Raw genomic sequence first — 25,757 nt, forward strand, 5'->3', positions numbered from 1 at the left:
TTGAACATTCTGTCTTATTTGTAATTTTAAAGGCTTCCTTTGTAACACATGGGAACTGAATTGGCTGGGATGGATAGTGGCTTAGCTCAGGTGACTTGTACAGAAGACATAAACCTGAGAGCTGGGAGGAGGGATACTGAAAGGATGGAAACTAGGATGTTACTGGGATCATTCTGTAACAGGCCATGTTCCTGGTTCTGGCTCTCAGTTGGTTCAGGACCTGTCACATATAAGGTCCTGTCCCTGGTCTGTGTTTGCCATTGGACCCCTGCCCTGAGGCACCCCTGTATATTGTTAAGTTTGCCATGCCCCTGGGTCTTGGGAGCTTGCCCCCAGAATGTGCAGTTTTTGTGGTTTGTTATTTTACCATCATTAAAGTCCTTCAGGTAACTCCATCATTCCCATCCCTCTGTTTTGCCATGCCTGCTCAGAGTCACAGTGGGCTGACTGTGACAGTAAGATTTCTGTTTAGGGTGTTTATAGGTTACAGACTCTGGGATGGAATTTAGAAGGCTGTAGTTACTGATGTGAAATTTGTATTTTGAATGAAATTGACTGTATGTGTGACAATAAGCACAATCTGAAGGTGTTTTATGTCCCTAAAAAGGATCTTACAGCAGCTTTCATGATACAGGTGAATCATTTCCTTGATTACAGCCTCAGCTGCTCCAGCCACACTGTGACATAAAGGTAATTACAGAAACCCCATCTCTGAAGGGCATTAACTGCTAGTGATGGAAAAAGACACACAGTATTTTTATTATAATCAGCTGTGGAGATATTTTATTTAACTCTAATGTACTTTGAAGTTGAGATTTTAAAGTACTTCAGAAAGGAAGAATGATTTTTGTATTTTACATAGGAGAAACCAAGGCAGAGAAAAGTAGGGCTCAATGCTGGAGACATGCTGAGGGCAGAATCCATTCTTAATGCTTCTGATTTTGTTTACCCAATTACTAACTCCCACCTCATCTCAAAATCTATCCATCAGAGCTCTGTGTACAGTGGAAGCAGCAACTTTTTCAGCCATTGAAGATTGCCCAGGTTTGTAAATATATGGGGTATTGTGGCCTGGACAAAACCACAGCCTGGACAACTGCATTCTTCAGGGCAACATTTTCCATACAGTTTTGCTTTCTATCCTATTGTTCTGGGGTTGTTACTCCTGATACCATCACTTGAAGATTGTTTGTATTTATACATAAAAATTAGAATAAATCTGTACATGTAGGCAAGAGTTAAACCGATATAATCAGTCCTATCGGCCATATCTATGTGCTCCATGATTTAAGGACTTTTTGGGATACTTGAGAGTATTTTGGTTCTGTGATGTTTGTGTTCTGTCCACCACACTGGAAACTGATGCATTTGTCTGGATGGCAATTAGATGTTAGGTGTTGATGGGAACTCTTCCTGCCCAGCCAGGGCCAATTTCTCTCAATAGTTCTGCTGTTGATAAATAAAGCAGTGGGCTGCTTATTTTGGAAAGACAATGAACACACGGCTCATGAGAGGAGCTTGCCTCGTGCTCCTTATAATCCTGAGGAAAATTCTGGCATATTTCACTCAGATATGTTTTAGCTTTCTTTTTCATCTACCGTCAGTTTCTTTACTCAGTCCACTCATGTTCAATGTAAGATGTGCATTCTCTTTCTGATTCATGTACAGTAATTACTTCCTAACATCTGCCTAACAGATTTTGTAAGAAAAGTAACTCTTCAAATATTAAGAAAGAAAATTAATGTATGAAATCTTTGAAATCTCTATTACTGGGGCTTGTTATCCACAGCTGACTGGATTCATTTCCCAGCCAGGAAGCTGCTTCAGCAAAACAGTTACATTAGTTATTTAACTGGAGGCCTGATCCTGCTCTTGCTCACACTGATGCAAAGCAGAAATAGTACCAGAGAAAATAAAAAATATCCCTAGTGTGAAATACACATTACAGAAAAAATAAAGCATTGTGCTATGGAACAACAAAGGAGCTGTAGCAGATACTCTGCCATCCTGGTATAGGTGTTAGGCAGGATCTTGATGTCTTGCAGGAACCTTATCCCAAATACACTGCTAGCTCCTGGGGGTGTTCTTTTATTGTGATAGCACAGGGTGACCAACAGAACTAGGGCCCAGTTATGCTCAGTGTTGTGCCCTAATACCATGAAATCACATGTGACCTATTTGTACTAAGCAACAGATTCATTACTGTTTGCATCTGGTTCATAATTGTTCCCTCTCAGTTATTTAATTTTTACAGTGTCTGCTCCAATTACTTTATACCTTCTAGGGCAGGAAAATGCACTCACTGTTTTTTCTCCTAGGCTGAATTAATGCACGTGGTAATTGACCTAGGGGTACACAGAAAGGAGAAGTCAAATGAAAAGCATTGCAGTGAAAAATGGGACAAAGCATCCCAAAGCATCTCCTATATAAGATGGCAATGCTTCCTGGACAATCTCAGGACACGAAGGGATGGTTACCAGAGCTTCATATGCTTTAGAGACTTGTCTTCAATCCCCAAGGCCACCAACACCCCCTTATTTATCTTATTGTAAATTTGTAGCATGTACTGTTAATAACATCAAAAGTTACAGTATCTGAGAGTTCATGGGCCCAAACCTCATCCTGTTTCCTCCAACACAAGTTATCTTTGTATCTTGGCTACAGTTGCTGACTGTCATGTAGCAAAGGTGCCTGTGGTTTCGTTTGTGCTGTGGAGTCAGTGGCATCTGCAGCTGCTGTGGACCCAATGTCAGTTCATGTTCCTGTTGCAGACCCACTGGAGGGGATTCCTGATCCCCATCTTGCCCACAGTATCATGTTCTGACACCAGCACCTGTTTAATTTCACTTGTTGACTTTTTTGGGTACATTACTGAACCTTAGCTGGAGTTACAGTAAGTTTTTAAATGGAAACTAAGGTCTGGAGATGCTACACTTTCAGACGCAAGAGGAAGGACAGCTCCTGGATGGAGATATCTACGTGAAGCTCCATCATTCCTAGACCTTGGGAGGTTTGAGGAAGAGGACAGCAGATGGGAAGCTGTAACATTCCACTCCTAAGCTGGAGAGTCCCTCTTTCCCTCCTGAGCTGTGAAATGTGTTCAAGAAGCACTGACCAACACATGTAGCCTCAATCCCATCCCGAGACCTCTGCTTAGTGCCCCAGCACTTGCAGGGATGGGATTACAGCAGCAGCTATGCTTTGGTTTAAAACAAGGACAAATCCCTAGCCATTAGTTTTGTGGGGCTCAGTCTGGAATGAGACAGGGTTGAGACCAAGCCAGTGATGTCTGCTGGAGCCCAAAGCCTCCCTCTGCAGGCAGCCAGACACGTTCCCCAGACGGCACCCGGCAGTGCAGATCTCTGCTGGGGCTCATCTGCCTCCTCCTCTGCGCCCAGTTTCAAATCTCTTCAGCAATATGTTCTGTAACAATTAAGGATTTCTGGGGCAACTCCATTAAGATCAGAAAGATATCCTTCTGTTTTGAAATATGTGAGCATGAATGATTCATTCAGCACAGCACCCCTCGGCCGTTCTTATCTATCTGATGATCAAATATATTTTTAATTATCAATCAATCTGAGGGGATTTTTTTCACCAGACAATATCCAACCGTATTGTAAAAGCCATTTGGATTGAGGCAGAGAATTTGGCAGCAAGATAGGGAACATTTGGGCTTTCAACACTTAGGAACATATGGAAGGAGGTTTGGAAGATTGCCACATGGGATGTAGCTTGGAAGATGCTACATTTCTTCATCTCTTTTTTTTTTTCTGAACAGAAATAGAAGAAATTTTACCTTTTTTGAAGGATCCTAATTCCTGTTTATTTTGTATGCTGCTTTAGGATAAACCACTATGTTCAGCTGCAAGGTTTGAGCAAATCCAGATGCATGTTTACGGGCAGCTGTAGGTGGGCAATTAAAAGAATGGTGATATTGCAGATATTTCCAAATTTTTACCTCTTAATTCGTGAGAACTTTCAGAGGTGAACACATGAAGCTGCAGCCTGGTGCCTCAGATTATGGGGTGAAGGAGGATATCTGTTCCTCAGCCTGTCAGGATGTGCACCGTTTACTGAGGGCTGTGAGGGTCAGGCCCTGCTGTCCCTCCTCCCTGCTCCTGCTGTGACCATGTGTCTCCAGTCACCCAGGGCTGGACAGACAGTCCAGGCTGTGTCTCTGGTACACAGTTTCATCATGTGGCTTGGAGCTTCAGCACTGCATTACAAATCCCAGTCACCTTTGGGACAGCACGGGAATGGGAGAGAGACACAATGTGTCCCAGGCTGGGGGGCTGCAGCAAATGCAGGAGTTATTGGAATATGCAAACATGTATTTGCACAATTGGCAAGCAGGCCCTGCAGCTTAGTAAATGCTAATTAATCTCTCAGACTGCTAGGAAATCGTTATCCTGGTTCAGCAGTGACACACAAAGACTGAAGAGAGTGGCAGGGGCTTGTCCGGAGTAATAGAGTCAGAGCAGACACAGCTGCACTCTTTGGTGTTCTGAACAGTAAACCTCCCAGCTGTGGCAAGACTGCATCCGAAGAGCAGAATGGAGGCACTTGGGGCTTTTCCCTCAATCCCTGTCTCCAATAGCTCAGCTCAGGCCAGGCTGCAGCTCTCATCCCAGCTGACTGCTCAGATCTCCTTTCCTTGAGAGATAAGAGCAATGGAGAGGAGGTACCTGCTAGCTCTGGCTGCAGCAGCGAGCTGGAAACCAGCCTGACTATGCATTTCACTTCTGGGGAATCACTCAGACACCGTGTTTTGGTTATAGTCTGGGTGTTTCTTGTCCACAAAGTCATTGCAGCTTTTTATCTTGTGTTTTCCTGTGATAGTTTGTTTCTACACTTGCAGCCAAGTAATGACTAGACAGGGCAAGTTCCTATTATTTCTTTGCTAATGGGAAACCAGGGGTCACTAAGGTATCTCTAGGTGAGATGAAGGCTAAGAAGATGATGTCCAGGATCAGAAAGAGAGCATGGAGGGGTTACTGACAAGAGCAGAGGAAAGAGAATCTCCTCCAAATGTATTCAAAGACCTGTAGCAGTAGCTTTTGAGTACTGACCACATAAATCAGAAGATGGGAAAATCCTTAAATCATGTGGATGGGATTTGTTTTAGGATTAAGTCTCTGCCTTTCTGAATAAAACCTGGAAAAGATTGTGTGAGCTTCAAGTATATTTTTAGCTTTATATACAGAGGCTGCATATTTATAAGGCAGCTAAAATTTGATTCAGAATGTTTTAATATTTTGCTTCTCACAGAGCACACCTTGATGGACATTAGTTATTCCTATTTTCTGTGGCCATAATAACCCCAAGTTCTGCTGCTTTGAGGATGTACTTCCCTTACTTAGTTTCAGATTTGGTGTCAATTTGGAAATCTTTGGACTCCAACACAGTTACAGCCATCATTTTCTTAGAGAGATTAAGGAGCAATGAAACTAATGTACAGAGCAACCTTTCCAAAAACCCATCTAGTTACATGATTCTTTGCATATCTATTCCCATCACTACTCATGTAAAAGGAGAAAAAGGACTCTCCTATCAGCCTGTTCCTGCTGTCTGATTAACTGGCAGCTATCACAGCTCTTCTTTTTCTCTGTTACATTTTCATTTCCAGAGGAAAAAGCCCTGATGGATATTGAGCCTCTGGATTGTGGCACCACTGCAAATTAAATGAGGTTTCTGTTTATACCAAAGGGCCGGCACTACCTCCTTAATCAGGCTGTCTGTTCTTTGGAAATCAGCAGATATTTTGCCTAAAAGCACCCAGCAGTGCAGTGTAACTCAGTAATAACTGTTTATTGGGGCTCAGGAGGGAAACCCCAGAAGAAAAACTCTAGGTGCAGTTATAAGGACTGGTGAGTGGTTGACTTCAGGGGGTTTCTTTTGCCTTCTGTTTTAAGATTCCCTGAACTTGATGAAGGCTCTTTCATTTAAAAGACAGAAAGACCTACAAATTAAGCAACATCTAGCTCCTAATGTGTGAAACTGCAATTTGCATACATCATGGCAGCTGCTGAGTTAGTCCTTATTACCTCTGCTGGAGTGTTAATTTAACCACAACTTTCTCATTTATTTAAATGGAAAAGCAGCGGGTTGCTGGCATGCCACATTATCTGTCAGGCAACCTGGGAATCAGTTGACAGAGCCAGAAAGAGATTTCAATTCAGAGGGGCTGCAGGGTGCTGCCTCCCGGACCTGTGGTCACAGACAAGCTCCAGATTGCCCTTGGCCTGCTCTAAAGGTCAACAACAACAAGAAAAAAACCCCAGATCAATATTGTATCTGGACTGTCAGAAGAGAATAGATAATACAATTAAGTTTGAAATCTCTGTATTTCTGATTTTTTTGTCCCTATGTACCCACACTGGCACTGTTTATACAGATTTGATAGCCAAAACACCATTACTGCTTCTGACAACAAATGGTTTGTAGAGCAGCCACTGTAATGTGGTCCAGACCCACCCAGAGAGCTGGAGGCACTGGGGCTCTCTGCCCAGCCAGGAGATGCCAACGCTGCCCACACAGGACGTGCTGGGAGCCGGGAGCAGCTGTGGCATGAGCGGCGCCGCTGCCGTCACCCGGAGCTCTGGCTGAGCCTGGAGGCACCTCCACACTCAGCTGATGCCTCATGGGGGAATGAACACACCAGAACTACTCATGTGGGAGGTAAACATGAGATACCAGTTGCCAAAGCAGAGGCTGCCTTCACTCTACAGGAAAAGAGGCTGAGGAGCCCCGAGAAACTGCTGGGAGATGAGAAGAGCAGTGGCCATCCTAGGGAGTCACCCATGGGCATGGGGTCACCAAGCATGAGGGTCTCCTCTCCCAAGCCATGATGATGTGCCACCATTTAATGACACAGCTGTATTTTTCAGAGGAGAATGAGGTTTTGCTCTGAGCCATGGCAAGAGTGACAGAGATGGGCTCAGCTGAAAACCTTGGCTGCAATGTTTCAGTGGCAGAAAAGAAAAACCATGTCCTGATGCCCACCAGAGTTCAACTGAGCTGATGTAGGTCTCCTCTGAAGCTCAGCTAGAACTGACAGTGACTCATGGTCCTGCTCATGGCAAACCAGAGCAAAGCTTCACCCGTGGACACTTTGTGTGCACCCACCCACCAGAACAGGTGTCCTGCGTTCGGGTGAAGTGTGAATGTTCTGTAGCTGTTCTCAAAGTCTGCACTGTGATTAACACACACTTGGAAACTGGTCAGACTTCCTCATAAAAAAAGGGCTATTTTCCCAATAAGTGAATCATTGAGAGTTGAGATTTAGAAAGGAATGTCTTTGCTCATGCAGCACCAGCATGCACTGTATGACTGCTGTCATGCAGAGACTGTTCTAAAACATTAAATTCAACACATATTTCCTAAACACTGATATATTTGCATTAAACGTGCCTTTTCTGTCTCTTTTCTGTCTCTATCAGTGTCTCAGATGCCTACTCCTTCTTGTTGTTTTAAAATACACTGAGCTGAAAGATCACACATTTGTTGAATTATCACAGATACTCTTCCCTTTGGTATTAGCTTAACAAAGTTCAGGAAAAACTTGTCTTCGCCCACATCTCAGCCATTCATTTTTATAATAAAAATCACCATGACAACAGATAATGATATCAGAATGAAAGGATTATGACTTAATTACATGAAGAACGTGAAAATAGGCTTGATTTATGGCAGAAAAAGCTTTTAATTCCAGCAAAAATATGGGGGGCACACACTCCATTTGTGACATCATGAAGTGCTGCTGAGAGCTGCCCAGGGGTTGCCCCACTGCATGATGGGGTGTCCCAGTTAATTCAGTGAAGTGCAAGAGAAATACTTGTAATTTCATGAGCAATAAAGAGAAATTTGCCTTAAAAGTGTTAGTGTTTTTGTGAAACAGGCTCATTATGGAAATTAGCAGAAGAAATGCACCCATAAAGGAAATATAATTATTATTATGCTAGTGCACTGGTTTCATATAAATAAAATTAACTACATAAATGCTCCATTGATAACCAGCACCAAGCTATAAATTGTTCCAAGTTAGAGGAGAACAGGGAAATTTACAGGATATGGTCCATTTTTATCACAGCTGTGGCATTTCATCAACACACTGTTCTATCTTGGTTTCCATGAGACCTGTGGTATCAGATTGGGTATTTTTATTTCTAAGATAAATCTGAACTTTTAATAAGAACAATCTGGGAGTTTAGACAACATATATCTTTGTAATCTGGTCTATTGAATTCTCTGATGAGAATAAACTTTAATCCCTGGGATTTTTTTCCTAGTTTTGTTCACAAATGCTGTGAAATATGCTTTTAAAATAATGTACTTTAATTTTCCCCCTAAACCAAACAAACTGCTATTAGCAGTTGAACTTTTCTGCATGCTTCCTCTATGGCTTTTAGAAAAACTGAGTAATAAAATCATCAGACTAAAAATCTAGATAAGGAAATACATTTCATTTTCAATTTTCTCAGAAGCTATTACAATCAATCAACCAATTAGCATGGTGAATAAATAAATTAATGCCATTTAAAAAAGAACATTCTGAAAACCCCTTAATGTCTTTCTCAACTAAAAGTATTGGCTCAACATTAATCAATTTTATAACCCTAAATTCTGCTTAATCTTTTTTCCATCTTTGCTTAAACATACGGAAATAAAAATAGTGTATTATGGCCCTCCCTGTTCCTCTTTAATTTTCAGAGTACAAGATGTATATTAGAGGAGCCTCACTATTCTAGACCAATTTAGTGGATCTGTTCCTGAGCTACACCAGCACAAACAAAAAGATAGCCATCAAATATACAGCTAACACTTCAATTTGGTCAGCAATCTTTTTGTGTACAGCTCCAGCTCTTGGGGGTCTCAAAGAAGGGCAGGAGGATCAGTTTGGGAAAATTTCTATCAGCTATGGAGACAGTGGCCTTGGTTTTGGAACTTACTTGGATAGGGCCAGCAAGCAACAGCATCTGCCGTGGTTGGGTAGCCACAGCTCAGAGGTAGGTGAGTGTTCCTGGGCTGGAACTGCTCCAGCCACCCAGGAACAGCTTCCACACTGAGATATGCCTTGTTCTGTGGGGGACATAACTCCTAAAAGTGCCCACCAACACCAACTGTGGCTGCAGCAGCCCAGAGAAGAGCCTGGTGCTCCCTTAGCACAGGCAGCACATGGACAGGGCAAGGAGAACAGCTCCAGTGCATGTTGGCTGTGTCCTAATGTGCCCCTGTGCCTGACATTAGAGCAGCTCCTCATCCCAGCTGGGAGCACAGTGCAGGGCTATTTATATTCCTGGCACCTCAGTGTCACCAGAGCTCTGTGCTGCTGTGTGGGAGCTCTGCTTCCCTCTCCCAGGCCCTCTCCCAGGCCCTCGCCGCTCCCAGCGTCGGAAAGGTACATGCAAATCCCATCCCCACTTGGAACAGGAAAGGGGAGGGTGTTGGGTGTTGGGACAGATGAGCAATGTGGGATCACCAGGGCCAAGCTTGGTTTGGGTTGCTGGGTGCATGGGAAACTTGTGGGCAGGGATACCTGAATGTTTATCTTGGGGAACCCTTAAAGGAGGAGCAGGAGCTCCTTACAGTGGAGCACAAGCACAGGACCAGCAGCAACTGGGGAAGGAGGCTGTAGGGACCCACTGTTGGTGCCAAAACTGAGCCCTCTCAGTTCCTTACAGTGCCTGCTGTCCACTTCATAAAGGAATTGTAAGAGATTCATTACAAAGTTAGGATAGGAAGCACTGATCAGCATCAAACTTGGGGTCTGTTTGCAGCTGTATGTGGTTTGTCAGCAGTGTGGAAACAGGATCAGCCAGTGGATGAAGAAATTTCAGTGCCTGAGGTCTGTGCACAGTGGGGAGATTTCATTACTCCACAAACCTGCAAACATCTGGACTTAATTCCAGATAGGAAGCTCAGAGAAGCTCTTGCCTCTTCCATCAGAGTATCTATACATGACTGGGACTGATCCCTGCCAAAGGGATGAACGTTTTCAATATGAGGGTTCAGTAGGGATTGCAGATTTAGGAGATATTGAATGTGTGTATCAGTGCAGGGGGCATTTTGGAGGTGGTGTTGTGTGCTGCTGCCATGGGTTGCTCTGAATTTTCCTTTCTGTGAATATGGACATACCCACATATTTGCTTGGTAGCAACTGAAATTGGAACTGGAGAAATTCAGTGGTAAGTTTGGATTTCAACAGTAATGAATGGAATCCTGACATCAACTTACAAGGGTTTACAATTGACACTTTATTCTAATCTCACTGCTGAATGACAGGGTTAGTAAAGTTTTTACACACTAGCATTTGCTCACCAGAGGGATGCATGCTCCAGAGTGATGTAAATATTAGCAATTAGAGTTGGCAATCTTTTGTAAAAATGCAAAGAGAGCTTAGTTTGCACAGTTACCAAGATATGTTTCTTTTAATTGTGATACAGTCCTGTTTACATTATATGATATAGTTGCTCTGGAAAGTGAGCCTTTCCTTTACTGGCCAGCATATTTGGAGAAATGCAAAAAGAGAAACCCCTAAGGCCTTTGTCAGACTGCTTAAAGAGCTGCTGAAATGCATTTTAGAAATACATTTTCCTTCTGCTGGCATCTGTCATTGTAAAAAAACTTGTGCATCCTCCTTCTCTGAATGAGCACGTTGCCATTTCTGTTAGTTTTTATATGCAAGAAAAGTGATCTGCATATGTGAATTGCAAAAGACATGGGCTTGGTATGTATATCTTTAGCTTCTATTCTTCTCATACAATTAATGCACATAATTGGCTCAGATTGGGGTTTTTGTTCATAGGCATTTGTTTGTTAACAGAGCCACATTTTTCTACCTAAATTGTGGGATTCTTTCCACTGACTTCACTGAGCTTTGAACCGGATTAAGTCAGGTGAAGGCACATTCGAAAAGATGGCCCATATGATCTTTCATTTCCAGCTGCTTTGATTTTTTTTTCCATTTTTTCATGAATCTATAACAGTTTAAAGAAAAAAAAAAATATGCCTGTTATTTGTTGAGATAGGATCAATGTTAATCCAATCCCACATCTAGGCCTCTGTCTTGGCAGTAAACGGAGCTCAAACTGTCAAATCTTCCCAGAATCATAAACTACCCAAAGGCTTTGAAAACTGATCAAAGCATCTGCAGGTCTCCAATGGTCAATCATGCTCCCAAACACAGTTTTTGAAGCTTTGCAGACTGCTTAAAAAATCTCCCCGGTAGGTACCAAGTTTCTCCTAGCTCAGAGAACCTTACGGAGTCCCATTTTATTTTTATTTTAAATGAAGAGCAATGCAATGAGAAGGAAAATGGAGCTTCTGCAGAAAGGCCAGGCTGTGTCTGTTGCAGTCTGAGTGGAGATGACTGCAGGCTGAGCTGGAGTGGGATGCTTGGAGCAGCAGGGATGCAGGGGTGCACACAGGGGAACACAATACAGCCACAGCTGCCTACATCTACAGAAGCAGCTTGTAGGTGAGCAGCCTGTCTCCCTGCACTGAGAGCCTCCTTTTGCACTACTTGCAGACTGTAACAAGCTAAGAAAGCTCCCATGAGCCTGCCTAGCAGCACATCCCAGCAAGAACTGGTTTCTGCTTGGATATAGTGAGAGCTCAGAGTGCCTTGGCTCAGGCTTGTCGGTAACAGAAACAAGGAGACACAGGTATGGAGGGAGAAAAATAGTTAAAATCTCTCTCAGAAGGATTGTTAGACTTTATCTTCTATGGGCCAATGATGTCATCTGATTTGTAGTGTTAGTAGTTTCAAAACTTCAAAATTTCTCTTTCCCTGCCATAAATCAATTCAGATTAAATAAATAAATCAGTTCAGATCACCTGAACTGTACCTGCCATGGGGCTGATCCTGGGAGAATGAGAGGGCTGAGCAAGGAGGGTTCTTTCTGTGAGTTTCATAGAAGGTGATCCCATCATCTGGCAAATCTTTCAGAATTCCCTATGCTATTTAAAGCTGAAGTTTTAGAGGTGATGCAGACACTTCAGTTCCTACATTGCACAGTGAGCTGAAGCAGGAGCTGGGCTTTTAACTTAATTAGACGCCTTTGAAAGCCTCAAAATCCTAATTTTCTAAGTAATTGGCAATGGACTGAATATGGAAAACTTCCAGAAGGGTACCCTGGCTGCTGGTAGCTCCAGTGATACTCGAAACATATCCACACATTGAATGTATAATTGTTACAGAGTACCATCTTTTAGTCACACTTAACTGTGTGCCCATATGAACATAAATTTCCTAAAAATAATTGGTTGTTCTCACACTTAATGTTCTGCCACAAGTCTGTATATTTTATCTGGACAGAATGGATGGAATTAATTCAAGAAATTATATCTGAGTCAAAGAAAGTAAGGATTCCCTGAAACTGTGAGTGACCTTTTCAGCAGAGATCTCCAGTCACAGAGTAGAGATGCTTCTCAGTCTGACCATCAATAACTATAATCTGAATCTGCTTTTTCAACCAGTTGGGCACCTAACTGATGTTGGTTTAGTCTGTGGATTTCATCACAATTTGTCACATATGACCATATCAGTAGTCTTAAGACGAAGTATCTAATATATCCCCTATTATCCCTGAAAAAAATGAAGAAAATTAGATTGGATTGACACAACTTGTTCCTGATAAATAGGTGCCATAACTGCTTTTATCACCTTGTTACCCTCTAAATCCTTATAATTCAATCACATAATAATTTCTTCTGGTGCCTTTCCAGGTGTCAGAATTAAGAGAATTATTCCTATTATCCTATAGACATAGGAACATCTATAATTCATTGGAAGCTTCCTTTATATGTCTTATTTTACCTTTTCCTTGTATCAAGATTAGCATTATTATTTTCACTTTTTGAGCACTGTGGGATCTTTTGCACAGTTTAAAATCTTGATCTTAAATGCCAGCACAGCCTTCATAATTGAACTCTGAGATTATAGCGTGATTATCATCTAGGCGCTGATTTCTGCCTCACTGTGGCTGTCAGCCAAATGTCATAATGCATACAATTAACAGATTTCCTTCTCAGCTTACTGATAACAAAGGAAGCACAAATAATTTAGAGGCAGAGGCACTGGTTCTTTGATGTGATTGAACTCTGATCCTTTCAGCACCTGAAGGGAGGCCGCCTGAAGGTAGGGCAGCCTCATTAAGGCAAAGAAAAGGAGAAAGAAAAGCAGGGGGGGAAGAGGAGGATGCAGGAGGTGCCCCCCACGCTGGGTGCTGTGACCTCTGCTGAGCCAGGTCCTGCAGCTCCCACCCTCCCACCACGACATGGAAACAGGAGATTCCTCGGGAAAAGACAAAAAAAATCTATGTCCCAGACAAAAAATACAGACAAAATAATGTCTCTAATTACAGGGTAGCTTTTTTTTTTACCCCAAAGGTTTGGAGAAATTCCTGATGAGCTACTTCCATCTGGTTTACAGTCCCTTTGCACTGGGGCAGTTCAAAGAGCCTACAGTGTAACTGAGAATTGAGGACAGCATTTATTTATAGTTTGATAGCCTCATAAAAGCTGGAGAGCTGAGCTCACAGCAGTGTGCTTATTTATGTTTTAAACTGCTCATGCAGCATGCTACTGCCTCGCAAAGTGTATGCTGGAGCTCCTGCATACCATTATATATGGCTCTTCATAAGGTTCATGGCACAAAGGCAAAAAAAAAAAAGGTGGAATTAGACTAACTAAATGGTTGATATAATAATTGAAGTAGCAGAGAGTACTGGAGAAAAATTAATAGCCCAGCTCTCAAATAAAGTAACATCCAATGGAGATTTGCACCTGAATCCATTTTTCACAGTAGAAGAAAAAATCATTCCAAAATTCTGAGTAAGGCATAAACTTTCAGCTCCTGGTGACATTATAAAGGATTTGAACCTTGCGCTGGAAGTTTTATAATGAGAACCCAGCCTCTGACACAATCTCAGAGCAGTGTCTCGCTGCAAATTATATTTGTATCACACTTATCCTCTCTTTTACCATCAACGTACCATCTTTTTCCTTCTGTAACCCAGAGGGAAGGCAAAGAAGTACTGTTTCATTATTACCCTTTAATAGTCTTTCCAGTGATATAAAGGAGAATATTAATATCCTTCCAATGACCTCACCTAAACACTGCTAAAAGCCAGGAGGGAAGTGACAAGTTTGCAGCTAAAGCACAGAGATGAATTTCTGAAGCTAATGAAAGGATTTCAGCCCTGGGTTTTAATCCTGTTTCTCTTTTAACCTTTTAGCTTCAGTTTCCTCAGCTGTAGCACAGAGCAAGTAGACTCACATGCAAGTCAGCAGCACAATTTTGTTTTTTGATACAGTTCAGTCAGGAGCTGGCTGTGCTGTCAAAGCACAGAGGTAAAGAAGGTGTGTTCTGACAAGGAAAAGTGAATATTGTCTTCTTGCAGGTGTGAGGTAACCACTCCCTTCCTACAGCTCTGCCTGGGGAAGCAGCGTTGCTCTGCAGAACTTGCTGAGGTGGGTGAAGGCAGGTTGGAGGGTTGCAGTGATCCTGCCTGGGAGGTGCAGACTGATCAGGATGAGAGGATGGCTGGGTATGGACCAGGGCCAGGAGAAGGAGGCCACCCATCTGCTCCCAGGCTGCTGTTGCTGCTGGGGAGGGCACCCAGAGCAGACACAGCAGCTTTGAGCTGGCAGAGGAGAACACCTGCCCTGGGCGCAGACGGGCACTGCCCCTCCTCGCCTGGCAGTGGGCATGGGCCTCGTCCATCAGATTATCAATACATCAAACAGCACATCAACAGCTGCTGCTCTTAAGAAAGCTCAATTAACAGCGAAAGAATACTTAAAAATGGCCAGCAAAGGAAATGAAACCATAACTCAGTTCTACACACGGCTTCTTCTTGATCTGTACAAAAGTCAGGGGGAAATGGTGGTGATTAATTATCTCACTTGTTCTTTACATTAAAAATACACATTTTGACCACTATAGAAAAGCTGGGGGATGCATGAAGTTCTGACATCATAAAAGAGAAAGGAGGGAAGTTGATAATTTTGAAGGAAAAGTCATGATTAGTCAGATTGTGAAACAGGATTGGTGCTTACTAATACTTTCATACAGCTGGAGATGAGCAACCTGGTTCAAGACTCTACAGCTCATCTTCTTTAAGATGTCTGTGCTTGTGGTCTTTGAGATGGTAACCACAATTTCTGAGGTATAGGGAGGCTCCTTTATCAAAATGCAGAGAAGATCAAATATTAAAAAGTGATAAAATAACTAATTGTCTAATTGCCATGTAGGATAAAAAAAAGAACATCTCCTATCTCATGAAAGGCTTCTGCTGACTGTAAAGGCTGCTCCACAGGCTGTCGATGCAGGATTAAGACTCACGTTTTCTCAAATGCAGTATTTAATTTCAAAGGAGACAGGAAAAAAAAATTCTAGATTTTTAAATACCATCTCTGTATTTTTTGTACTAAACTTACTGTTTTGATTGAATTTTAGAAGTACCATAAGAAGAGCTCAGAGCTTGGCCCACATCCAAATGTTAATGTTTAATCTTCCAAATCCCTTTTTAAAATCTGGTAATAACCCAGTTTCATTTCTTACATTTGTTGCTTCTGGTTCCATATTAGGAATATGGAAAGAATTGATCAAATCAAGGAAATGCCAATCTTCAAACATGCTTGGCTTTTAAATTAGCACTCAAAGTGAGGAATCTACCTGACTTGTAGGATGATGAATAGTTCCAAGAACAACTGAACAGCTTAAAGAGTAGGTTTGAGTTTGGTGATAAAGCTGTAGATTTCCTTTCCACCTGGGAAATAACTGTAATATTTTTAAAGATCTATCTATCTAAATCTGTGGAAAAATCTGTTTGCAAAAAATACCTTTAGAGGAATTTCAAAGAATTTCATATACTCATTTTTTATGTTGATACATGTTTCTTTAATGAAACTAAGAGTTTGTGCTGCCAGGATTTAAGGAAACCAATTCAATCTGTGATACAAGCCCTTGATCCTGCAAATATTTAAGCTGCTGAGGAATGTTACTAATTTCAACAGTCTCATTAAGCACTATGTAGCATGTTTCCAATGTGTTTCAAACATGGTTATACCACAGGACTTTATACTTTATACTCTACTTTTTTATACTTTAGGACTTGTTTGTGTACTGGTGATTCATGACAGAAGTTCTTAATGCATTTCTAGAGCAGAACTCTCTCTTTACCATATTACAGCCAAAAACTGTGATAAGGACTGGTATCCCTCAAGTGGTGGTAAATGTCATTCTCCCACTGAAATTCTACACCTGTACCTCACATTCTGCAGAAAAAGATTTACAAAAGGATCTGTCTTCAAAAAAAATCCAGCAAAAACCAAACAGAAATGAGACCACAAATTTCCTTTTATTCCCCCCTCATAAATAGAACTGGAGGGAGTATATTAATAATTAAAATTTAATTTAAAATGTCCCTTGAGCTTAGAGTGAGTGGAACCAAAACTGTGACTCTGCAGCACATAAACATCCTGCTGAGGAGGACAGCTTGAAGGCTGGCCTCTGCTTACAGATCCTTTATCTATTCCAAAAGAAACCAGTAGCCACTCTGTAGAAACCAGTGACCTTTGCTTTGGTATGAGAGAGAAAAGAATCTGGCTAGTTTGATCAAGTGGCTTCCTGTCACTTCACTACCAGTCTTTGGGGGTAGAAGCTGCCTCTACCCACAACACTGTGTTGACCTCTCAGCTCAATATTTATAGGCTCTCTATCAGGATCAGGGAAAAGAGGGAGGAGGCACTTGAAAAAGGCTACTTTGAAGGGAAGTCTGTAATTGTCTTTAAATAGTCACTGAACTTGGGGGTAGGTATTCAGTACTAAAGGTCATTTGAAGTGTTGATTTTTCTTGTATTTTGTCTTGGAGACCTTGAACCTGAGACCTCACCATATTTTTTGCACAATTTTTATACATTACTGGTTCATATCACACCATATAGATGATGAACTTTAGATAATTACAGAAATATTAATTTGCTCAATAGTTTGTTCTTATTGGACAATATTATGCTTCTATCTCTAGAAACATTCCCAATGAAGACCTTGAGTTCTGAGGATATTTACAGAGAGGAAGTTTGGAGATCAACCATGAATCCCAAGGCAGAGGAGAAGAGGAAGCAGCGCCATAGCTTGACTTTATTGGAGCAAGTAAAGCGAATGAAGGAATCAACACAGATAATCGATGTGGTGCTGGTTGCAGAAGGTGAGAAATTCCCCTGCCATAAGGTGGTGCTGGCTGCCTTCAGTGCCTATTTCAAAGCCATGTTCACGTGTGGCTTGGCAGAGTGCGTGCAGAGGGAAGTGGTGCTGCACGACGTCTCTGCCGAGAGCGTGTCGGTGATCCTGCACTACATGTACAGCGCGGAGCTGCGCCTCACCAACCACAACGTGCAGACTGTCGCCCTCGCTGCCTACTTCATGCAGATGGAAGAGGTTTGCAGTGCGTGTCAGAAGTACATGATGGACCATATGGATGCTTCCAACTGCTTGGGCATCTACTATTTCGCAAACCACATTGGGGCAGAAGACTTATGTGACCAAGCGAGGAAATATGTGTATCAGCATTTTGCTGAGGTGAGCTTGCAGGAAGAAATACTAGAGATCGAATTCCAGCAGCTGATGAATCTGATCAAATCAGATGATCTGAATATTTCCAGAGAGGAGAGCATTCTGGACCTCGTCATTAGATGGGTCAAGCACAGCAGAGAGTCACGTTTAGAACATCTGGTTGAGCTCCTCAAGCAAGTGCGACTGGTACTCGTCAGCCCCTCTTTTCTTGTGGAAGCCCGGAAAAGGAACACAATTATTCTGTGCAATTCAGAATGCAATGATATGTTTGAGGAAGCACTGAAAACCATCCAGCTCTCCAGCCACCCTTCCCTCAGCCTGCGATACGGCATGGAGACTACGGACCTCCTGCTCTGCATCGGCAACAACTCCCAAGGCATCAGGTCCAGGCACGGCAGCTATGCAGATGCCAGCTTTTGTTACGCACCTGCCACACAAAAGACTTACTTCATTTCCTCCCCAAAGTATGGAGAGGGCTTAGGATGTGTTTGCACTGGTGTTGTTACTGAGAAAAATGATATCATTGTGGCAGGCGAGGCAAGCGCCGTCAAAATGTCTAGACAAAGGACCAGGAACATTGAAATTTATAGGTGTGTACCCTCTGTCAGAAATTCCCAAATTATTTAAAAATTTTAAATCTAAATAATGTCCCTGGGGACAAAAAAGAAAAAAAGACCATTATACAAAGCATTTTTTACGGGATTTTTTTTTTTCTTAGAGATTTTGAATATTTTAATCAATTTGTCACTACTTATTTTCTTAGCTCTGAGTTATATACATAGAACCAAATCTTGATGCCTCTTCTCCTGAAAGAATGAGGAGTTACTCTTGTGGTATCTCTGAGCAAATGAGTTCAATTAGATCAATGCATGTAGATTTTATATTCTCCTTACCCAAATCTTAGTATTTTCCTTGGATATCTCTTTTCTAGGTCATTAGCAGGGGGAAATGAGCCAAGTGAACAATTCAATGAGCACAGTAACACAGAGAAAACATGCTTCTCTGTTGATGCTGGTGAGAGTTGCTTCATAGATTAAAGATAATGATTGATAGCTCAAAAACCTCATTCTGTTTTTACTCATATCTTTTTCAGATGCACACATTTTAAAGAAAACCAGACATTTCCTGGATGAAAGATAACATTTTAAAATGGTGACAGCATTTTCAAATGCAAATGCCTAAATCTGAGGAAATAAATTCATAGTGAGGCAGGTGAAGTGGCTTTCTTTTCAGCAGTATGGAGCTCTTATTTCAGCAGAAACTGTGATCGAGCAGCACATGCATAAATAAGTGACTTCTTACCTTAATTAGGGTCAAATATCTTTGAAAGGACACCTAGGATTCCTCATACTAAAAATGCTTGATCTTGCAAGAATTTGGCTTGATTTTATAACTTCTCTGTGAAGGAGAGAGCTCCTCTGGTCACTGTACTGGGTAAACACTGACAATTAAAGGGGGTAACATCTCCAAACAGGCTGATGGGACCTGGGTGAACCAGGGCATTGACAACTCTGGATTTTCCTACAGGTACCACCAGCGAGGAAACCACTTTTGGCACAGTCTGTGCACCACAAAGCTTCGTGAGCTCTACGCACTGGGCACTGCCCACAACGACCTCTATGTAATAGGAGGGCAAATGAAAGTGAAAAACCAGTACCTGGTCACAAACTGTGTGGAGAAGTATTCCATGGAGCAAGGCACCTGGAGAAGCACGGCCCCTCTGCCAGTTCCATTGGCCTGCCACATGGTGGTGACAGTGAAGGACAAGCTGTACGTGCTAGGAGGATGGACACCACAGGTTGAGAGCTGTGCCCCTGTACTCGGCTTGTTTTGTGTACTAACAAGAGCTGTTGTGTCCTTCTACAGCGCTTCTTGCATGGGAAGATACATCAGTGATAGCAGGAGAATGAGTTGCTCACATTCCTATGATTAAACATGGTCTGTAGGAAAAACCTAACAGGGTGAAGAAGAATAATATCCATCTATGCCATCCTCACTGTAAATACCAGCTTCAGGAAGGGCAGTTTTTATCCACAGAGATATGTACAGGCAAGAGTTTAAAATACATTTCCTTTGTTATAGGTTCCATCCTTCCTAGTCCTTATTTACCATCCTCTTAATTTTTCTAGATATAATAAAAAATGGCATTTAATCATACAAGGGACCCTTAACCGTGCCCTGTTTTTAAAAAGCATGTACACAGGTACACTTCAGGGACAGATTTATTTATGACATTTAAAGTTCACCTCAATTTCTCAGGAAGGTTTCTTGGTTAACTAAAGTTAATTTATTTTATTTTCATTGCATTGCATTTTAAATGAAAAGTCAAAGCATTCTCTGGGAAACAGAGTCCTTTAACAAATCTATTTATTTATTTCTGTTGCATTGCTTGGCTATGTAAAGTTTTTACAGGGATTTTCAGCAGGGCCATGGATACATGTTCAGTAGTAGAGAGATTATACTGGGCTATGTTACAAGGAAGATGGATGTCAAGGGCTGTGCTCATTCTCTCCAGTTGCTCCCAGTGCAAAATATCTTTTTTTAAGAGTCTAGCCCACTTTTATTTATTGCTTTGTGAATTTTAAGTCTGAGTGCTCAGGGAAAAGCCCCACATTCACTTGACAATGAAGTGGAGCATCTGTAACCCTTGTTGCAACATGTTCAGACTGTCATCACAACTCAATGGTTTCTGTCCTCTTGAAATAAATTATTGTTTAAAGTATTTAAAAGTGAGATGCATTCAGCTAACAAGACCTCCACCTCTCTGAATATTTTGAGTGCAGGAGTCCCCAGGGAGGCAACAGAAAGATCAGAGAGTATTTCTGATACAGAAACAACTGTGCAAGGGTATGTCTTATGCAAAGAACTAAAATATGAAAACACTTAATGTAGAAACAATGTCTGCAAAAAAAAACTTGAACTGAAAGATATGTCATATAGCAAAGATAGATGTTGAAGGCAGACAACCAGCTTTGTTAAGCTTTTTTCCAGAACAGACTGTGAGAGGGAAAAGTGGCTTAGAAGCACAAGTCAGGAATGTTGAGCCAAGAATAATTTTTTTAAACCCACCTAAAGTGGGTACCTGCCTACCAGTACTATCAGTAACAGTGCATGGGTGTCTGAGTTTATACAGAAATAAGTTTGAGATGAGCAGATTAACAGCAATTGATCAAAACCCACAGCTTTGTAAGATTATGGCGTACCTGCACAGACCGAAATAAATTAGCTAAAGCTCTCAAAAAAGTGCTTTAAGACCAGCACTAGAGAGTGCTGAATTCTTCTGGTACCATCTATCCTCTCCCTGACAGATGCAGTGATTGTATATGTGGGGTTACCACAGCTGCACTGGGAAAGCAAAAGAGCTGGCCAAGCCAGGGGCTGTCCCTGTGCTGGAGCAGCACTGAATGTTCTGTCAATCCTGAACAAACACTAACAACAGCATTAACAGAGTGCCCTAAATGCATGTGTCCATTACAGGACAGAGATAAATACATGTTCCCTTCCCATTCAGGCTTTGTAATTGAAATAAGACAAGACAAAGTCAAGCCAGGACATAAAATGACAGCTTAGGAGGGCAAGGACTCGCTCACAACAGCGCTGCTCTACTCAGCATTGGTCTGACCCCTGATGCCAGTGCAGTTAAAAGCCAAAGGGACTCCAGCCTTGGTAACTGGGGACTACTAAAATGGAAGAAAGTGTTTGGTGAGGCTGAGAGGAAGTTTTCAGATCTTCAGAGAAGGGCTGCTGGAAGTTATGTTTTCTGTACACAGACAGAACAGGGTGCACTCCAAAAAATGAGGTTGCATGTGAATTTGCAGCATGTCAAGTGGTGTCTTCTCCTAAGTACATGTTTAGTCTGTGCTGAAAATACACAGCTTCCAAATACCCCTCTTTCAGTGAATAAATTAGTGTTTCACACTTACCACGGAGAAAGAACATGCCCCGGGAACTTACAGGGAATAACCAAGAGGCTTTATATTTACTCTCTAGTTTGCCTCCTATCTTGTCCATGACATTAGTGTTGGAAAGGTCTTTTGGAAAAAAAAATACCAAGAAAACAAGGACACGTGTAACACCATCACAAGCAAGCAAAGCATTTCTCTCCTTCTCACTCTCTCTATGTGAAAACTTTCATCCCAAAATATTTCAGAATCCTCCCTCCACATCCTACTGCTAACATTCAAGGGTGTTGTACCCAGAAAACAGGATCTGAATTCCCTGCATTGTATAACACAGGCAGAGAAGGGGGAAGAAGATTAGAGAGAACAAGAGGAGTGGGAGTGAGTATAAAAAGTGTTATGGCAGCAAAGATATAGCAAGGGGATTAGGAGCTTATAATGAAAACTATTGAAGGTACAGTTGTTGAACAACATCACTGCAGATGGGCTGACTAAACAAACATGCACATGTTTATTAGGATAAGATAGATAAATATATATGTATATATATATGACTGAGAAAGGCTGGCAAAGTACCTGATTGAGACTCATGGTATAGTCTGAGTAATAGTGGAAAGAGATTTCAACATTTAGCAGGAAAAAAACAACAGACTTGTTTTCCCTCATTTTTATTAGGACTGTAGAGCAGCCTAACAATAATATAATAACCTGTACAGTGGAAGGGGGTATGTTCTTCCAGAGCTGGGAACCTTAACCCTGAATGTACTGTTAGTACCAAATCCTTGGCTTTATTCCTGCAGGATATAGATAGCCTCTTATTCCTTTGCCTTCACCAGCAGGCTCCCAGCCACCAGCCATGGGTGCTGCTAAACCCTGGGGAGTACAATCCCCTGCAGCTGTAATCGATGTGTTTATGCTATTTATCTGCCGAGCTGTCTGCTGTGATTAATTGCCTGCAGGCATGTGTGGAGGGCTCCAAATGTTGTATTATTATATGGCTGTCATATTTCATACAGATGGATCTGCCTGACGAGGAGCCGGATCGATTAAGTAACAGAACGTTTCAGTACGACCCGGGCCAAGACAAATGGGTGGAAAAAGCTCCAATGAAGTTCTCCAAGTACCGCTTCAGCACAGCCGTAGTCAACGGGGAGATTTATGTCTTGGGTAAGAGGAAACAGATTTTTAACAGATAGCACCATGACTTTTTCTTCTTCCCAGCAATTTGCCTTTGTGAAGTGAAATATCTCACCCTTTGTTACGTACCGTAGGACAAAGTACCTCGTACTAAATGGAGAGTATTTTTCTAAAGTTATTTGTTCCCCACATGATTTCTTCCTTCTGTAATTTATGTAGATTAAATTATGTGAATGTGCAGTGTTCTGGATTTGAGAAACAAAGATACTTCTCTTTTTCAGACATTTTCCTTTGGGGTATCAGTGTGTGCCATAAATAACAATGAATTTTAAAAAGTGAGTAGACAAGCCTTGAAGCACCACTTCACAGGTGAGCAATGAAATGCTAAAGATTATATGCAGCATCATGAAGGAAAGGCATAAGGTCAAAGAAAATTTTGATTTCCCAAAACCAACATCATGAGTGAAAAAACTCAGTGAATTCTTCTCTTTACCTACCTCAACACAGCATGTTTTTTTTTAAAAAAAAATCTAAATATTTCCTTTTATCTAATTGTGATTGAATCCTTTCTGGTTTTGCGAAACAGTACTTTGACCAAATCAGTTCATTAATCTCCTACCTACCCCAAAGTGTTTTGTCCCTTAGTGTGGATAAATATATGGCTGGAAAATTCTTGGAGAAGCAGGGAAAAAAGTTCATCCAGACAATCTACAGGTGGGCTGTGAGTGATTCATGCCCTTCCATGCTCCCATGGTCTCATGGGCAGGCTTAGGCATGAAGAAAGCAGAAATTCTATCAGGACCACAGGACATTTCAATCCCTTCTGCTTCAAACTGTCCCTGCTTACAAGCTTATCAAAGTGAACACAAAAATACAGTGTTGTCAGCTTAACACACCTCCTGTATCAGGGTGCTCTGGCTTTGTCTGGGTTTCATAGCAGGGATAAAGCAGAGTTTGTTCCTGGCTCATAAAACAGAAGGTGCTTTCCGGGGGGGGATATGCAGGGAAGGTGTCTTTGAAGCAGAAGAGTCAAGTGGCTTTAATGCTGCATTTGTCTTCTTTTAGAGAAACTTCTTTCTCTTAAGTGGTTTGAGAGAGGCCCATAGGTACAACCAGGAGGAGGGGTGAAAGAAGCCCATATGGAAAAGTGAGTTTTGCAAACAGAAAGTCATGTCACTCTTGTCAAAGGTTAGTGACAGAGAATGTCGGTGTGCTGTTAGATAATGAGAGTGTTGGCTGCCCAGGTTCAAAGGTGCTTTGAAAATGTGGAGAGTTCGTGCTCTGTAAAAGGTTAAATACATATAATTATTTATACTGGCACTGATGCTCTAATGGGGCAGCAGAAGCAGCTGGAATAGCTGGGAAGAGAAGAGCAGCATTCATGCGTTTCAGTAAGAAGTGCTCCGAGATCAAGACCTCGAAGGCTGTGATGACACAGGGAGTCAGGGAGCAAGAAAAAGCAGCCACCTTGGGATGCATGTGATGAAACAAATTGTCAGTCTTCTTCACAGCAAGCCTGACACTGGCACAAGGAAAAAGAGTGGCAGCTAATGGGGAAAACAGCTTCCATTTTCTTCCCTCAAAACCTCACAAAGCAAGAAGCACATGTGAGCGATTCCAGTAATGAAATATACAGATTGAACAACAAACACAGCCTTAAATCTGAAAAATGCCTGTTTAAATGGCATGAGGAAAGCTCATGGTCTCGTGGACCTTCAGAAGCATTTTGCTAATTAAAAAAATAAAAAGCCTTGGTTTTGTATGTGTAGCAGCCAGTGCTGCAGTATTCAGGGAGCTGAACACTAACTTGAATTCTTTCTTATCTGCTGGCCAATACCAAAAATTCTCTGTGTATGGGAGAAAAAATCTTTGCTATAATCTGATCTGCACATATGTGATAACAGGGTTTTGCTCTGTCTCCATCATTCTGCTGCTTCACACACCTTCCCATGGCAGTCTTTATTTGAGCTTATTCCTAAGAGAACCACTGCACTTTACAGTTTGCTGCATTGGACCCTTCACTCTTGCCACTAAGTCTAACTAAACATTCATAAAGGCAGTGTTTGTTCTCAGTTTTAACAGGATAAATCTGGGGTAATTCCACTGTAACGGACAAACTTGCTCGTGATTTATACCAGGGGTAACAGAGCTCACACACTGCTCCAAGCAGCAGATTTTTGAGAAAGATTGGTCTATTTTTACCATTACATTTCTGAGCCTTCTGATGCTCTGCCCACTCAAGGTGTAACTGCAGCAAGTGCAGACACAGCTGAGTTACCATCAGGTAGCAGGAATATCAGTTGCAGAGAAGACATTTTGACCTAGGTCTGGGCTGCTTTCACAAACTCCTCATTGCCAATTTTCACAAACCTTGTAAGGATTTTAACATCTATAAATCTGAAAAATTTAGTTGAAACTGGCCAACAGGCACGAAAGCTATGCAGGGTAGAGAAAATGATGTACATGTAGATAGAGAACACACATATAGTTAGAGGAATTGCATAAATCTTGTTTTCTTGGGAAGTCAAATAATATTACAGCTAATTTTTTAATGGAAAGACAAGTCTGAGCCAAAAATGATTGGTCAACAAATTCTGCTTTTGAATATGCTGGTTTAAATCCACCTGCAAGAGTACAAGGTAGAAACAGAGATTTATCTGTTAAAATTAAGAAGACAACATGGTTGTTAAATGTGAACCATCACAGTCATGATCGTGAAAACTCTGTGGAGAGATTAAAGCATTTTCCAAGACCTCTCAAAGCAAAGAAGCAATTTCCAAATGGGCTCTGGCTGGAAACAGCGATACAGGCATGATATTGGCATCTTACTCCACAGGCACCACACGTGGCCTCATCTCCAGCTGTAAACTCACAGTCGCCAACTGGAATTAAACCTCACAAAGAAAAGCCATGTTCCATTTTATCTGTGGTGACAGGTTCTTGTCACCTTGTGTGAGGTGGGCCCAGCTCCCCTTTGGACACAATGGCATTGGTAACCCCAGCTGAGGGAATGGGAAATTCATGGCATTGAGAGGAAGGCAGTGAAAGAGTTCCTAATCTGGCTGATGTGCTACTTGATCATGCAGATGATGTTCAGGAGAGAATGGGAATGGAAAGAATAGAGGTTGATAGTGACAGAG

General features: G+C 41.8%; 2 protein-coding genes across 3 annotated transcripts in view; one reads left to right on the forward strand and one right to left on the reverse strand.

The window, feature by feature from the left end:
- Positions 1–25,757, reverse strand: part of MGLL (monoglyceride lipase) — a 109,131-nt gene that overhangs the window by 67,732 nt on the left and 15,642 nt on the right. The window lies entirely within an intron of this gene.
- The window catches only part of KBTBD12 (kelch repeat and BTB domain containing 12), a 39,915-nt gene continuing 23,495 nt past the window's right edge, over positions 9,338–25,757 (forward strand). The window contains exons 1-4 of the mRNA XM_086845265.1: positions 9,338–9,400; positions 17,037–18,171; positions 19,109–19,379; positions 22,497–22,647. Coding sequence (XP_086701391.1) covers positions 17,048–18,171; positions 19,109–19,379; positions 22,497–22,647 — 1,546 coding nt within the window. The 5' untranslated portion in view covers positions 9,338–9,400; positions 17,037–17,047. The remainder of the gene's footprint in view (positions 9,401–17,036; positions 18,172–19,108; positions 19,380–22,496; positions 22,648–25,757) is intronic.

This window comes from Cyanistes caeruleus, chromosome 11 (genome assembly GCF_971803275.1).
Source record: "Cyanistes caeruleus chromosome 11, bCyaCae1.hap1.1, whole genome shotgun sequence".
Classification (NCBI taxonomy): domain Eukaryota; kingdom Metazoa; phylum Chordata; class Aves; order Passeriformes; family Paridae; genus Cyanistes; species Cyanistes caeruleus.